Below are 15562 nucleotides of genomic sequence, written 5' to 3'. Positions count from 1 at the left end.
TCATGCAAACAACTTAATGATCCTAAAGATTTCTTAAGCAAAGAAAGCTTAGTACTACCAGGAAAGTACTACAAAAGCTCAACAATCTTTCTACATGTACTGACCCCAACTTGAGTTACAATCTTGCTAAAAAGTTTGGATCCCATATAATTTTGCTGATTTTCACAGCTAGGCCCCCTCCCCAAAAACCACATTGCCTTCAGAAATTATTTTTGTGGTCACTTAAGTTTACGAATGATTACTACCTGAAAAGAAGCACATTCATGCAGTTATATGCAGTTCAAATTTGCAATTTTACACATTTTTATTTTTGATGTCCTATTTATGCTAAATCTTTACACATGTAATTCTAAAGGGAAAATCAGAAACTATTAAGAATACAAAAAAGTGTTACAGATAACAATATGGCCATTGAATAAACAAACATGGATTGTAAGTAAAATCTTAGAAAGCTGGGGTTGGACTAAATAGAGCATGAACAAAATGGCCGAGGACACAGTGGAAACAGTACACCAGACAGGAGCAGTTTCATCAAAAATCAATCAAACCCATGGGTCTTAAATGTCTCTTGCCATCTCACTTAACTAAACATGTTAAACATACAAAAGGTGAGAATCTCACCGCATTTTAATATGGTGTAATTTAAAAACAAACCTGGCTATTTAGTTGATAAGGATTGGTTGACCAAATACAAAGGTCCTTGAGTACAGTTTTAAAGGGTGTGAAATTAAACACTATTTAAACATTTAAGATCAACATTTTGTTGAAGATGTTGTTAATTTATCTCCTGACTATTTTTGTTATCACGATTATGTTTCAACGCATGCAGATAAAAGATATGAATATGCTGTTTCTACTGGGGTAAGGTTGCAAGCTGGGTGATGCATGCAGTTTGGTTTAGAGAGATACCAGTTATTGAACGGAGTGATGTGGTGTGGCCACCCTGCAAACATTAACCACCTCATAAGGTAGATCATGCCGCGTGACATCACAGTGGAAACATAGCAATCAATCAAGTCAGGGGCGTAGCCAGCTTTCTTGGTCAAGGGGGGCAAAATGATATTTCAGGGGCACAGCTGAAAAAATTGCAGTTGCATCATGCAATTTTTGTTTTTAGAGAGACTGTACAGGCTTTATTGGGACGATGTGCACATGTAGTGCGCAAAAAACTTGGAATTTGACACTATTTTGGTCCATGATCGGGGTAAATTTTGATGGAAAAGTGGCTCCTTGCCCTGTTTCTTTCCCTTTGCCCTCCAGATTCTCTCTTTCTTTTCTTGGTCAGAGGGACCCTTTTTTCTGTTCATTTTTTGTCAGGGGGCAGTCTGTCCCCACTGACTCTAAAACTCCCCACTGACTTTTTTTGGTACATTAATATAATTAACGTAAATTAACCCCTTTTTCTAGGCCAATTTTGGTATATGGGTGGGTCATTTTTTCAACATTTTCCCAATTTATTATAAACCAAAAAAAATACTTAATTGTATCTCAAATTTGCCAATAATTTTGTGAAAGTTGTAAAAATTTAGCAATTTGCATTTAAAATGTTAACTTTTTGGTCTGGCGATGGATCCAAATTTCTTAAGAAATTGGTAGGCCCTATATCATGGATAAGTCCACTTTCAAATTCTCCAACAGCAGCACATCCCTACCCACATCAAACTTGAGCACCCCCCCTGTGTATCAACACCATGGTCAACTGGGCACAAAAAGTTTGCACTTCCCTGTCCACACTAATGGCTGATAATGGTTTAGTGAGTTTTCCTTCTGAGGGTGTGTCACTCATCTAGTCCAGGGAGCTTAGCTACACATCCCATGTGTCAACAATCCCTCCCACTAGGATTTGCTTAGTGAGTATACTTTGTGAGTTTACAATTGGGACATTATTTTTATAAACTCCTCAAGATCAGTGTAATCTATCTAGATAGTTTGATCGGGAGGTTCTTGACCTGTTGTTGGAAGAATGATTCCTCTGTTCTGATATCTTTTCAGTAAATGAAGTTAAAAGCAATAAGATTTGAAAACAACAAACAAATAAACAAACATGTTTCCATGTTCCAGTGTATGATGTGTAAGCCTCTTCCCTAAAACAAAGTAACAAACAAAGCCACAATCTATCCACCTCCCCCTATTTTCCCCTTTAATTAATTAATCAGTGCTCAAATGTATAGTACCCTTGTAAATAAATTCTTTTGCACCATAAGCCACCTAGCCTATATGAAGAATTTCAAATGAAAAAAAAATCATCTATATTTCTCGATTTAAGAAATATAATTCTTGGTTTGAGATATTGGCAAATAAGGCCCTTTACAATTGATTCTTAGTTTCCTGTTTCCTGCCCACGTCCAAAGTAGAGAATTGCAAAATATTTAATTATTTTATTTATATTTTGGATTTTTTCTTTTAAAATAACTTTAAATGACTCCCATTTGCTACTTTCTGACTTTGATCATATCAACTATAATGATGAATAAACAAAGAACATAACTGTACCATTACTTATGTATAAAATCAAACATAGTTGTAAAATAATTAAATGCGTGTCCCTTTTCGAAACGGGTTGATGTAGGTTGCGACCACTTGTTTTAAAATAAAGAAAATAAAAGATAATTAATAATTAATAATTAAAAGTCGCCTCATCCCTTGTTTTCAACCATGAAACAGGAAACTAAGAATTAATTGTAAAGGGCCTAATAAATAAAAAAATAAAAAATAACTCATCAAATATATAGCACATTATATAAAAATATGTGTCATTGTTTTTTATCATAAAATATAGGCATGGCCCCTACATTGGTATATTCAAAACTATAGAGTGTCAAAAAAGCTAGCAAAAATAACTAGGTGGCCTTAACTCAAAAGTTTGAAAATGGCATCAATCAGATTTTGCAGTTTCTTCTCATCTTCTCTGATACAACACTGCAACTTCTCAAATCCTATGCTCTCAGCCTTGAAGACATAATTTGATTAATTTCCAACAAAAAGAATGATGATTTTGTAGGATGCAGGTACTCAACTACTCATGGTTCCTCATCTTTTGTAGGTCAAATTCTACAGATCAATTTTCTTTTATTGAGGCCAACTTGTTTGCATGTAAACATTTTCAAAATATTTACAAGACATTTACAAGCCATTTACACAAGTTTATGCATTTCTGTGTAATTTTAATTGGCAGTTAAAGCCTGGGAAAGTCAATGGGTCATTTAATGTGGTCAGACAGGGTCAAAGCTATTTGGATGATGAAACCCTGATGAAACTCATCTGGGAACTCATCACTTTTTGTAAAGACCTGGAGATACATGATTGTAGTGGGAACCACTTCTTTAGCCATTTATATTCAAGTATTACATAAAAGTTTACACTTTATTTCCTCTGAATAAAATTGAAAGACTTTGAAGTTTAGTGCACAATGTGTTTCCTTTTTACAAGGCAAACTTTGGCTCTATGACAGGCTTCTAATGCAACAAATAGAACAAGAGGCCAGTCCTGGACTGGCTTTCCCACATTTTGAGACTTAATTTACAGATTTAGCACCATACCAATATTGACATAAAACAATGTTTCTTCTGCAAGCTCAGGTCTTCAAACTTGATGGCCTTCCCACATCTTTGGATTATGCAAGCGCCATTCTAGATTGTCAATATCTGACCAAGATGCGAGACAATATTATTACCCAGACCCTAGCTTTACCCACAGATCCCATGATATATGCTAGTATGTTTTACCCTTGAAGTTAGGAAATCTACTATTGCAGTGACCAAAATGCAGAATAGTTTAATACATGTATCAAAGTATTAATTATGTATCAATGGACAGTAACCAGGCCAGCCCTGATGCAACTTTTATCACAAGTTTCCCAGCCCATATAATATTGATGAACTCAATGACATTTGTAGAGAAGGGGGATTCAGTATTCAAACCCTTCTTTAATGTAGGCAATGATTGAAGTTGAGCTGTTCTTCCATCAATACCATGACCTTCTAAATCCCTACAAATGCCAGCACTCTTTCACTGCTTTGTCACAGTACAATAATTATTGGGTTACTAGGTGTATACACTGCATCAGCAGGCTCCATATTTGGAAACAAGTTTGAAAACTATGCACAGGAATAGAGATTATGAAAATCATGAAACAATTTGAAAAGACCTGGCTAAAAAATAGATTAAGATGGCAAGACCAGATGACACAATATTAGGTCCATCATACCACAGATATTGGAACACAAGCCAGGATTTATTTGCATGTGGGGTGTGAAGCAGGCTAAACAATGAAATAGGTAATTAGGCCCCTAAACAGTGTTGTCTGAAATGTGATATTTGCCAAACATTATCCAACCATTCTAAGCTTGCCATGCTATTAAGTCTTGTTCTTTCTTTTTCTATGTTAAAAAAAAATAAAAAATAAAAAAAATAAAAAATAAAAAACAGTTTGCCAGTCAGATCTCGAGCCTGTAGGCATCTGGCCAGAGGTAGGGCCCTTTCTTTGAGATGGACTAGATAACAGTGTTGTATTTGTTAGGCCCTATATCATAACAGACAGAGAGCAACTTTTCTATGATAATACCTAGAATAGGCCTATCTTGAGTTATCCTTTTAAGGTCACTCAAGCATCTGCCTAATTTGATCCCACATCTAGGTCTTGCACATGTTTTTGCAATGCTAATCATGGTGTCTCCCTCATCAAGTTAAGCTGTAACACATGGTCATGTGTCAGGAAAATGTAGGCCAAATGCATTAAGCATCTTCAGGAAATGACAAGGGCAAGTTACATGTGTATATATAACATACATGTTACAAGTATTAACAAAAAAAGCCTCCATGGTAAAATCAGAAACAAATGTGCGAGTAATTAAGTCACAGACACATGAAGACAGGGCCATGGAAGACTGTCCAATGCAGAGGAAAATAAGAGTGACAAAAGATCTGACAAAGTTGAGAAAGGAGAAAGAGTGAAAAAAGTAGATATTTATGAGAGACAGTGGATTTGTGAGAGCCAGGCCAGTACGCAGGGGTGCTGGGAGTGCGACGCACCCCCCCCTCACAAAATTTTTTGGAAAAGTGTACAAAAAGTCCCAAAATTTCAGAAATTTCAGGTTTTTTACCCTTTTTGGACAAAAAAGATCAAAATTTTGGGAAGAAAGTCCACTTTTCACAAAATTGCCCCACCCCCTTGAAAAAAAAGTACACTTTTTCAAAATCAGCACCCCCAAATGAAATCCTGCGTATGGGCCTGGTGAGAGCTACTGGAATCAGAGATATGAGTGAAAGAGTGAGCTAGAGCTGGGAAGAGGGAGAAGAAATATATAGATGGAGAGAGCGATAAAGATGGAGAGAAAGTGCAAGTGAAAAAGAGAGACAGTGCGGCAATGCAATAGAGTAAGATGGGACAAGAGAGCAATGCGAGAGAGAGAGAGAGAGAGAGAGAGAGAGTAAAACAAGAGTGAAGAGGGAAAAGCAGAGAGAGGAGATTTGTAAAGTTAATGCTACTTCCTGCCAGCCATCTGGTATGAAAACATCATCAAGATGTCCCTATCATGATGAACTTCACAGATATGTCTGTTGAACACACTGTATTCATCTACCAACCTATCAAGTCTATTTCCAATCTCTGTACTTTGCCTGACCCCCTTGCAGGCATACCAGGTCCAGCTATAATTGAAGCTTACTGTATTGGAAAGCAGCTGAAGTCACTCTATCATGTCCATAATAAACATTCACTCTGTACCTCACACTTGGTTTGGATATTATCTGTACTTTTTACAAAAATATTTTACCATCACCTTTATATTTCCCCATCACACACAAAACGTTTTTAGAAAATGTTTAAATGGGGCGTACATATATTTACGGATATATTTAACGGTATAAAACATTGTGATAACATACAAAACATTTTGAAAAAATGTTTACCAAAAATATTTTACAATAACATTTTAACAGCATTTTTAAAATGTTGTTGCAGTGTTTTTTCACATCTGAGACGATTCGTCTCAATTTCACATAAAACGTTTGAAAAATATTTTAATGACCTTGATATAAACTAACATTTAAATGTTTAAAAAAACATTTCTGTGTTAAGCTGGGTTTATAACACAGGACTGTGTTGGTGTTAACATATGGCAGCTAATACTTTTAGCATAGCATTAATTAGCAATCCTATAAGTATTATGAAAATAGTGTCAAACTTTTGATCTGCCTCTGCTGTATTTTTAACAGTTATGTCGCAGTAGTCATGGTCGTTTAAGTCCAAAAAAAAAATCAATTTTCATTGTCTAGATTAAGGGATCAATGAAAAGTGACAAAAACTTGCTTAGTTCTTGAGGTATGTGTCATTTTATGAAGATGTATCATTTTAATACTCCTTACATCATAACTCAAGAACCATAAGACTTACAAAAGTATAACTGTGATATTTGAATTCTTAGTCCAGTCTACTTCAAAATAACCACAACAAATTTTGCCAGAGGTGATTACTATTCACAGGATACCACAATTCAATCAGCAAAAGCTAACTGGCCTTAACATAACATCAGTTTATTCATACTCATGTGCAATTACTGCAATAAGCAGGAAATACAATGTACTGGTTGCAAGTATTTTACTATCCTTGTCCATGTTGTCAGAGTACACAAATTTAGAAATCTGAACTTGAGAGGTACCTATCTGCTGCCACCAAGTTGTTAAAATGTAGTTACTGGTGTCTGCAAATACTGCCCTCTAGTGTTTGAGAACTGCAACTGATTTAGGTATGCAAAGCAAGGAAGGGAGCCCTTTACTGAAATCATGCTTGTAATGTCTATCACTTTCTCACTCATCACATTCACAACCAAATGGGTAGAGGACACTTGGATCAACTTTTTTCCGAAATGGACAAAAACAGGTAAACCCACCAAATGGGCTACTATTTACATGTATGACTACAGCAAATTTAACAAGTGCCGTAAAAACCTCAGATAAACTAGAATTATGCGGTTTTTATTTTTTTATTTTTGGTGGCCCCACACATAGGTGTTTGTAAATACAAATAATATACAATATGCAAATAAGCTCATTAATATTCAGAAATTTGCAAATAACATGACACAAAACTATACAGCACATCAGGCCACCATTTCCAAATACCAAGTTTGATGTTGATCGGCCTGGATTAATGAAAATGTATGCAAATTAGCTCATTAACATTCATAAATATGCAAATAACATGACACAAAACTATACAGCACATCAGGCTACCATATCCAATCACCAAACCAAATTTGAAGTTGATCGGCTTTTGCATTTAAGCTGCAGAGTGGATTAATGAAAATATAGGCAAAATATGCAAATAAGCTCATTAATATGCATAAATTTGCAAATAACATGACACAAAACTATACAGCACATCAGGCCACCATATCCTATCACCACACCAGGTTTGATATAATATTGGATGGCTGAGCATGATACCATAACATATCGGATGAGTCATAAAAATATCGGACGAGCCAACGGCGAGTTCGATATTTGTATGACTTAATCCGATATGTTATGGTATCATGCAAATAAGCCATCAATATTATCATTATTAGGTTTTCTTAACTCCTAATAACCCTGAAAACATAATAATGAAGTTGATCGGTTATTGCGTTGGAGCTGTACAGTGGATAAATGAATTTGCTTCCGCCCCGGACAGCCAAACAAACAAAGAAACAGGCAACCATCTGGATGATAACATAAGCCTCACACATGTGTGGGGCCAAAAAGTACAAAGATCCAGGAGGGCCCCAAAGTTGGGAGGATAAAAAAAATAAAAATAAAAAACAAAAGTGGGGAAATTTATGCAAGCACTGGTTTGGAATGAGAAATATGTTACAGGGATGGAGTGGGATGTGGTGGGGTGGGTGGTGTGACACTTGGGCCTGAAGTACAGGCCCTAAATTTTAGCCTTGCCCAGGACCCTGAAGAAGGTCAATCCTGCCCTGCAATGTTGTGTTGTGTAGCTAAAACATGGCAAGGAAAACCAGTAAAAGTTAATTACAGCACTGCTGGGAATCGAACAGGTCGCTGCTATAAAAGGCGCATGCGTCAAACACTACATCAAGCAGTCAAGTTGATAGGGATATGGGAAGAGGTCCAATTTAAGGAAGCAGGAAGAAAACTGGTGTGCCCAGAAAATCTGTGAAGTCAAGCATGGCTTGTCAGCCCTGCTCACACAGCACTGCTGGGCATCAAACAGGTCACCTGCTATGAAAGGCACATGCATCAAACACTACATCAAACAGTCCATCCCTGAGAACATGAAATATAGATGACTTACCACTTCTTCGAGTGCAGCCTTCCTTCCAAACAGGCAGGTCAAAGTTGACATAGAATTGACGAAAGATGTTAGCATATCAGTAGGAACTTGAACAAGTATGGCCGTCTCAAAGGAAGTCACTAGATGATTGATGACGTTTGCGAATCCTAGGGCCTCGTGATCCTGTACCTCGCAACTGTAAGAATTGAAAAACAAATTTATAATTGTTATTAGTTTTAGCATTGTCCATAAATATCTCAACCACCAACAAACATTAGTCAGTGGGTGTGGTTTAACTTGAAAGCACTACATTTGATTGGTTACTCTGCATTGTGTTATCGCAGAACACGCTTGTTGCGGCGTGCAATTCAGATCATACAATCAGAGGCGGCATGCCAGCTGTCGGGGTATGTAAATGTAACATCCGCAGAATCATTTTATATCATGTCACACTTAAATTAATTCCACTAAATACTGCTAGCATACTATAAGTACTAGTATCAACAAACCACTGCGAGTTCATGCAAGGCATTTCATGACAAACAAGCAGCGTACAAAGTATTGATATGCAGTACAGAAGCATAGTTTAAGGACAAAGCACTTGGTAGCCGGAGGTCATTACCCTCTCACTAGCTGCACGTATGTATCAAGTTGTAGACATATTGCGTAATATGTGCACACGAATCGCAGTATGTGCAACTAAAGTTTTGTTCGTTTTAGCAGGCACAAGAATACATTTCCATGAAAAAAAAAGGAAAATTCTGAAAAAAGGAAAAAGCACATATAAAATATGAAAAAAATGCTCAAAATCTGCTCAGCACTCTGCCGATTTGGCACAGTTTACAGCGTAAACACGGAAGTGGGGTTCTGATTGGCTAATTGATCATCACATCAGGACCTCACCTGCCAAACAAGCTGGGTAGCATTGCTTAACCCAGATGTAAACTAATTCTTTATACCCGATAATCAGGAAGAGCAGTTGGGCAATGCGAAAGAACCTTGCCATATAGTTTAGTCTGGCATTAAGTGCTCACCTGTTAAGCATCTGTAGAAAGCACTGGATGAAATGTGTCAAGTAGATGATTTTCGAGTTCTCCTCCTTGAAGACCTGTCCTCGTAATGTCGCCAGCTGCATCAGACATTGCAATGTGTGATGACACATCTCAGAGTTATGCCGCACACGAGTGTGAATCTAAAAAACGGAATACGGAATGATCATGTCAACATTATATCTTAAAAGAATCACATTCTTTGATTTACTCAGACAACATTTTGCAGCTATCAACCTTTTGTTTTTATAGATGTTACAATAATACAATACAACCAAGCATTTATATAGCGCCCTCCAAGGACCACAGTGCTTTCCAAAAAAGAACGCATGTATATGATAATAATAAAACAATAATCAATGGCATTCTACATAGTAAACATACAATTTCCAGACAAGCAAACAATTAAACAAACAAATGAGTTTTTAAATTGGTTTTGAAGATGTCCCATGTTTTGGCCTGCCTGATGTTGTTTGGAAGAGAATTCAATAGATGAGGACCTGAGGTTTAAAACGCTATCTGTTTACCTAAACTGTGCATCATCTTTTCTTCCTTCCAGGAGATTTGTTTATTTTATATCACTTATGTTAATGTCACAACAAAACACACATGTGACCCATTAGAGCAAAACATACACCTCCCTTCATTATGGCCAGCTAAAATTATTTTCATCCCAACATAATTTCTAGTGATTAGCTGGGATAATTATCTTGGCCATTTTATGCTGTACATTCTAGTAGGGATGACCAATGGACCATCAACTTGATTAGAACACTCCCATAGACATGCAGGGAGCTCAACTGTGCACTGCTTGCACATACATTTCTAAATTGATCTCATTCTTTTATTTTTCAATATTTTTCTGTAAAATTTGGGGAAGTTACTGCCAATTATATTTTGTAACTATCTTGCAAATTACAGCAACATAACTTATTTTGTTTTTCTGTAAGTGCGAGTCAAAATTGGTCCATCGCCACAGTGCGCTTAATTGCCAGTGGCTGAGTTTAGCACTGCTCAAGAATGGCACAAAATATTCAAATCAGTAAGATCAGGTGAAAAAACGTGGCCTACTGAGCTGTAATTTGGCAGAGTTGCCAGTAATACCTCTATCATACCCTCTGTAAAAAGGTTAAAAAATTGAACAAGTAGATCTCGAGTTACAAATTAAATCACCAGCTTCCCTTTGGAATTTTTATATTCCTTTCAAATCATGTTAAGAAGACACCTTTCTGAACATAAATATGAAGTTTCGTGCTCATTCGATGTATTGTTCACCTGATCTTAACCCTAAACGTTTTCTTATATTTAGGCCTATAACATCTACAACTTGCTGCTGGCTATACCTTGTTTAGGACTTTCAAAAGAAGTACCTGAATGTGCAACCATAACTGTTTCAAAATAGCCCGCGATAGTCATGCAGGTAACTCCGAGGTCAAGCATTGAATTGGTTTGAACAAAGATACTCATAATGTATTGAGTGCTACTTTGGTTTGAATGAGGAATACTACAGGAATACACATGAGCATGATGAGGATAATCTCTATTGTTGTGAATGAGTCAATGACCTTCAAAACTTAAGATTTTGTTTACATACACCTACTAATTGGTCATATTAAACCCAATAACATTGAAATTCTTGGTTGTGAAAAAAAAGTTCACCTACTTAGTGCAATTTTGATTTTGTGCCATATCGGCTATCTTGGATGATTTTTGGCAAATGTCCTCTAAATGCATGATTTCAATGCCTTGGTTTGAAAAAATAAGTTATGCCAGTGACTAGTTAAGTGCCATTTCATAAGAAACCGCTTTGATACTTTCACAATATGCTTGTTTCATGTTTGCAAATATGTTAAAATAAAGAAATATATAAAGGTAAATATATGCTTATGCCAATTTTGCTCCCAACTGCTATTTTTGGACCTTGTCATTTTATTTCGCTCCAATGACCGGTCAGAATGGGAAACTTTGATAATTCATAATTGAAAAGTTTTTGACCGATTTTGACCATTTAACCACCAAAATACTTCTGTTGATTAGTTCTACTCAGAAAACAATCTTTTGTAGCAATAGGGTCAACATGAAATTTTGATGGTTATCCCTAATTCTAGATTGATTTTTGCCCTGCTCACACCTGTTATGGTCACATTTTGAAAAGAGAGATTTTGTTTTGGTTTATGTAAGCATGATAGCAAATAAAAATTACAACAAAAGAATCATATACTGTTCTTGGTGTCTGTATTTGTGGATAAGTATAATAGAAATGATGCATACATCATGGCTGACTTTATAAGGAACCTTTTGTTGTAACAGATCACATATGCCCATTCTACACACTATGTCATCACAGTCACATTTGAACGCAGTCACAGAAATTACAAAGCAAATTCATTCAAGCAACTTATGAACCTTACATGTTGTGAGTACTCTGTTGACCACACCAGCAGTGGTAGCAAAACCCTCACAGATAACTTCCCTTCACTACACAGTCACAAACACTACTGAAAATTGCCATTGACGCAACACAAGGTGTATTCGGTACTCTCTACCCTCTTGTACAAGTCTTGTTTGTTGTGAGTGGTCTCTTGACCAGACCAGCAGTAGTAGGTAGTAGCAAACCCCTCACAGATAACTTTCCTTCACTACAGTCACAAAAACTACTGAGATTTGCCATTCAAACAACACAAGGTGTATTTGGTACTCTCTACCCTCTTGTATAAGTCTTGTTTGTTGTGAGTGGTCTCTTGACCAGACCAGCAGTAGTAGGTAGTAGCAAACCCCTCACAGATAACTTTTCTTCACTACAGTCACAAAAACTACTGAGATTTGCCATTCAAACAACACAAGGTGTATTTGGTACTCTCTACCCTCTTGTATAAGTCTTGTTTGTTGTGAGTGGTCTCTTGACCAGACCAGCAGTAGTAACAAACCCCTCACAGATAACTTTCCTTCACTACACTCACAAACACTACTGAGAATTGCCATTCACACAACACAAGCTGTATTAAGTACTCTCTTGTATACGCCTTGTTTGTTTTGAGTGGTCTCTTGAACACACCAGTAGTGGTAAAAAGTCTTAAAGCTTAAGGTTCATTTTATTTTAAGAATAATTCTAACCAAATTGATTTACACCCACCTTGAAGAAGAGCTCTAACAGTGACTTGTCCAGCAATGTATCCTTCCATCCTCCATCCGGTTTGAACGGCGGCGTCTCCAAGGTTCCAAACATTCCTACAACACGTCTCGCCGGTGCACATCCCATAGTTAAGGCTAAATATTTCAATCTAAGCTTGCTTTGTCAAATTTGTCTTTATTTTATTTCATCACTCACTTACAGCTTATCATTTGTGTAAATGAGCACAGAATTAGCCTAGCATGGAAATCTTCTATTGAAGGATTATAAAGCTTTATTCTGTAAGCTGCTTAATTCCTCAATGGAGTCTTTACACTAGTCTAACTCATGAATGTCTTGCACCAAGGACATCCAAAATTGGGTTACTTTTCCTATATACCTTGACCTATGTATTTATGAATATTATCAATCATCCAGGTAAAATAGTTGGGACTAAATTATAATTCTGATACTTTGATACTGTAGCCATCTAAAACAGTAAGCCCAGTTGAACAGAATTATAATTTAGTCCAACTATACCTTGACCTAGTTTATTGTTAAGTCATTACATTATCCACACCATGCACCTCACCAAACACACTAAATGTATGAGACTTTGAGCCTGGCAAAGCTCATCAAAGTCATACACAAACGTTTTCAGAGATCTGATGCCAGATCTGCCACTAACCTTACCTCCCAGTTACAGTAAATATATGATATTTTTTGCTGGAAAATTTGGTTACACACAAAGTTTTGAGCTTGCAATCCCGAACTCATAAGTTGGGTAACCCATCACTAGTAAATAACTAAAGGATATGTCGTGCATGAGAGAAATCCCAGCTAAGCACCTGTTCAGCAATAGACAATAACCGATTGAATACAGCAGTGGCCTGCCTGGATAGACTGGCCTGGGATGTGGATTCCACTTGATGTAGAGCTTGTAGGGTGAATACAAACACTCGCTTCAAATCATGACGCTGTGGGATAACAAAGAAAAACACAATCATTTGAATATGCATTATATTGTATTTTTTCCTACCTATCCGTAACACTTAACTTAAAATCTATTTTTTTGTTTTCTTTTCAAAGACTTATGATTAAGGATCCATTTTCCCAGACATCAATGACTTCCAGATCCAGTCATTTTTGTACACATGATACACACTGAGATTTACTATTGTGATACTAAACCTAGTTGTGGACACTTTCTTTCAATTCTGAACAATTCCAAAGTCCTTGCATGAACAAAACCGACTGTTTATGATACTGATTTTATATGCTCAAGCAGTAATATGCTTGTTCAGTAATTTTACTGATACAAGTAATGCTGAAAATGTTCTTGTGCAAGATAAGAGATTCTCTATCTTACCAAAGAGTTCCACTCCATGCAAGTAAAGCAAATTTGTCCCATGTAAGATGTTCTCAATATAATTTGTGTGCATCTAAATATGGCTAAATAAGGAGCCTAGTTTTGAAAATTAAATTATCGTCATCAACTTGGAAAAGTTACCCAAGTATGCCGTTACTGACATCCTTTCATTCCTAGCACATGGTTGCAAATTTATGGGGTATAACAATGTTGATTTTCTAATGTTTGTTTTTTTCTACCCAATTTTTTGCCTGTATCCAAATTTCACCATTGCCTCTTTTGGCCATGTTGGATCAGTTCAAGTCACATTCATTATACTCACTTCAAATATTCTTTTGCACTCATTATGGAACTCCCAACTAAGCCCTATGTCACTGGTCCGAGCTGTACCAGAGTATTCATTGAGAAGGGCTGTCAGCATGGAACACGCTACCAGTTGCTGAAACATAATACAAACATAATACAAACAGAAGTTTTAGATCAAGTTTAGAAAATAGCCAATGAAAATGCAGAGTAGCACCATAAGGTACACCCTCCAGAGTTCTTATATTCTATTCTTTATTTTGTTCTGTCATTTGAAACCACCCGGGTGACACTATTATTAGGTTTGAGATATTTTAAAGATTCATTTTAAAATTACACTAAGTTTTTAAACTATTAAGAGCAGCACCCCAGGATTACATTATTGTATTCATTATTGTCTTCTCTTTCATTTGACACCACTAATAAGGCCACACATGTTTTAAATTTGGAGATATTAATTTTGAAAAATACCCAAATAACATTGGAGAGTGGATGCAACATAGCATAGTGAGTTGCAATTTTATTTATTTTATTAAATCACCTTTCAAACCTTCAAAACTTTTATCTAAAATAGCAATGTGATCATTTTGAATTGATCATACTTACCAGAGACATGTCACCACTCCCAATCAACTGAGACACATCGTTGAACAGTCCTTCACGACCTTTGGCCTTTGTTTCAACCGTCCCCCTCTTGAATATCACTGCTACTGCCTGCAGCATCTGCTCACGGACATAGCTCTGTAAACTATGTGACAAAAGATAAGAAAAATTGGAATGAAAAATGATTATTGATAAAAGCAATAACACTATTATTCTAAGGAAATCCTTCTTACAGTCACATGACAGTTACACTGCTGTTTATGCCTCTAAAACATTTGATACAAAAGTGCATAATTTTCTGTTAATATGAGCATGTAACATGTAAGTAACAGGTCCTTCCAATCATAAGGTCTGGAATACTTTCTGAAACTCTTGAAAAAAAGTTTGTGGGTTTTGTAGGTTAGCAGATATTACATTGGGCTATTCTAGTTGAAATATGTACACCCCCTATGGAATGCACAACCTTAATATCCCACACAGGATGTGTAGATTTCAAATGGAGTTACCCATTCAGGTAACCCATTTGAAATTCACACTCATTGTGTAGAAGATTAAGGTCATGTCTTCCACAGGGTGTGTATGGGTTTCAACTGGAATCACCCAATTGGTTCACTTTCTCCAAGATCACATTCACCTTAGATATAGATTTTTTTCTTTTCTTGTTTATGGCTATTTGAAAAGTACAGGATGGATTGGAATACTACAGCCATCTCTCTCTCTCCAGAGACTGAGTACAAGTTACATTTTCAGCATCTCATGGCTCATTTACCAAACTTCAAATAGCAAGAAGGAAGTGGATTTTAACAGATTTTGAAATCTTCCTAATTATGCAAAACAATTTGAAAAAAGAAGAA

The 15562-nt window shown here is 36.3% G+C and overlaps 1 protein-coding gene across 1 annotated transcript in view; it reads right to left on the bottom strand.

The window, feature by feature from the left end:
• The window catches only part of LOC140138041 (exportin-4-like), a 221547-nt gene that overhangs the window by 199666 nt on the left and 6319 nt on the right, over window positions 1–15562 (bottom strand). The window contains exons 4-9 of the mRNA XM_072159880.1: window positions 14712–14853; window positions 14125–14241; window positions 13251–13410; window positions 12458–12570; window positions 9310–9467; window positions 8297–8471 (exon numbers count right to left, since the gene is read on the bottom strand). Of these exons, the coding sequence (XP_072015981.1) occupies window positions 8297–8471; window positions 9310–9467; window positions 12458–12570; window positions 13251–13410; window positions 14125–14241; window positions 14712–14853 (865 nt within the window). The remainder of the gene's footprint in view (window positions 1–8296; window positions 8472–9309; window positions 9468–12457; window positions 12571–13250; window positions 13411–14124; window positions 14242–14711; window positions 14854–15562) is intronic.

This window comes from Amphiura filiformis, chromosome 17 (genome assembly GCF_039555335.1).
Source record: "Amphiura filiformis chromosome 17, Afil_fr2py, whole genome shotgun sequence".
In the NCBI taxonomy this organism is placed as follows: domain Eukaryota; kingdom Metazoa; phylum Echinodermata; class Ophiuroidea; order Amphilepidida; family Amphiuridae; genus Amphiura; species Amphiura filiformis.
Note: the sequence above shows the minus strand (reverse complement) of the source record. Positions and strands in the feature narration are given on the sequence as shown.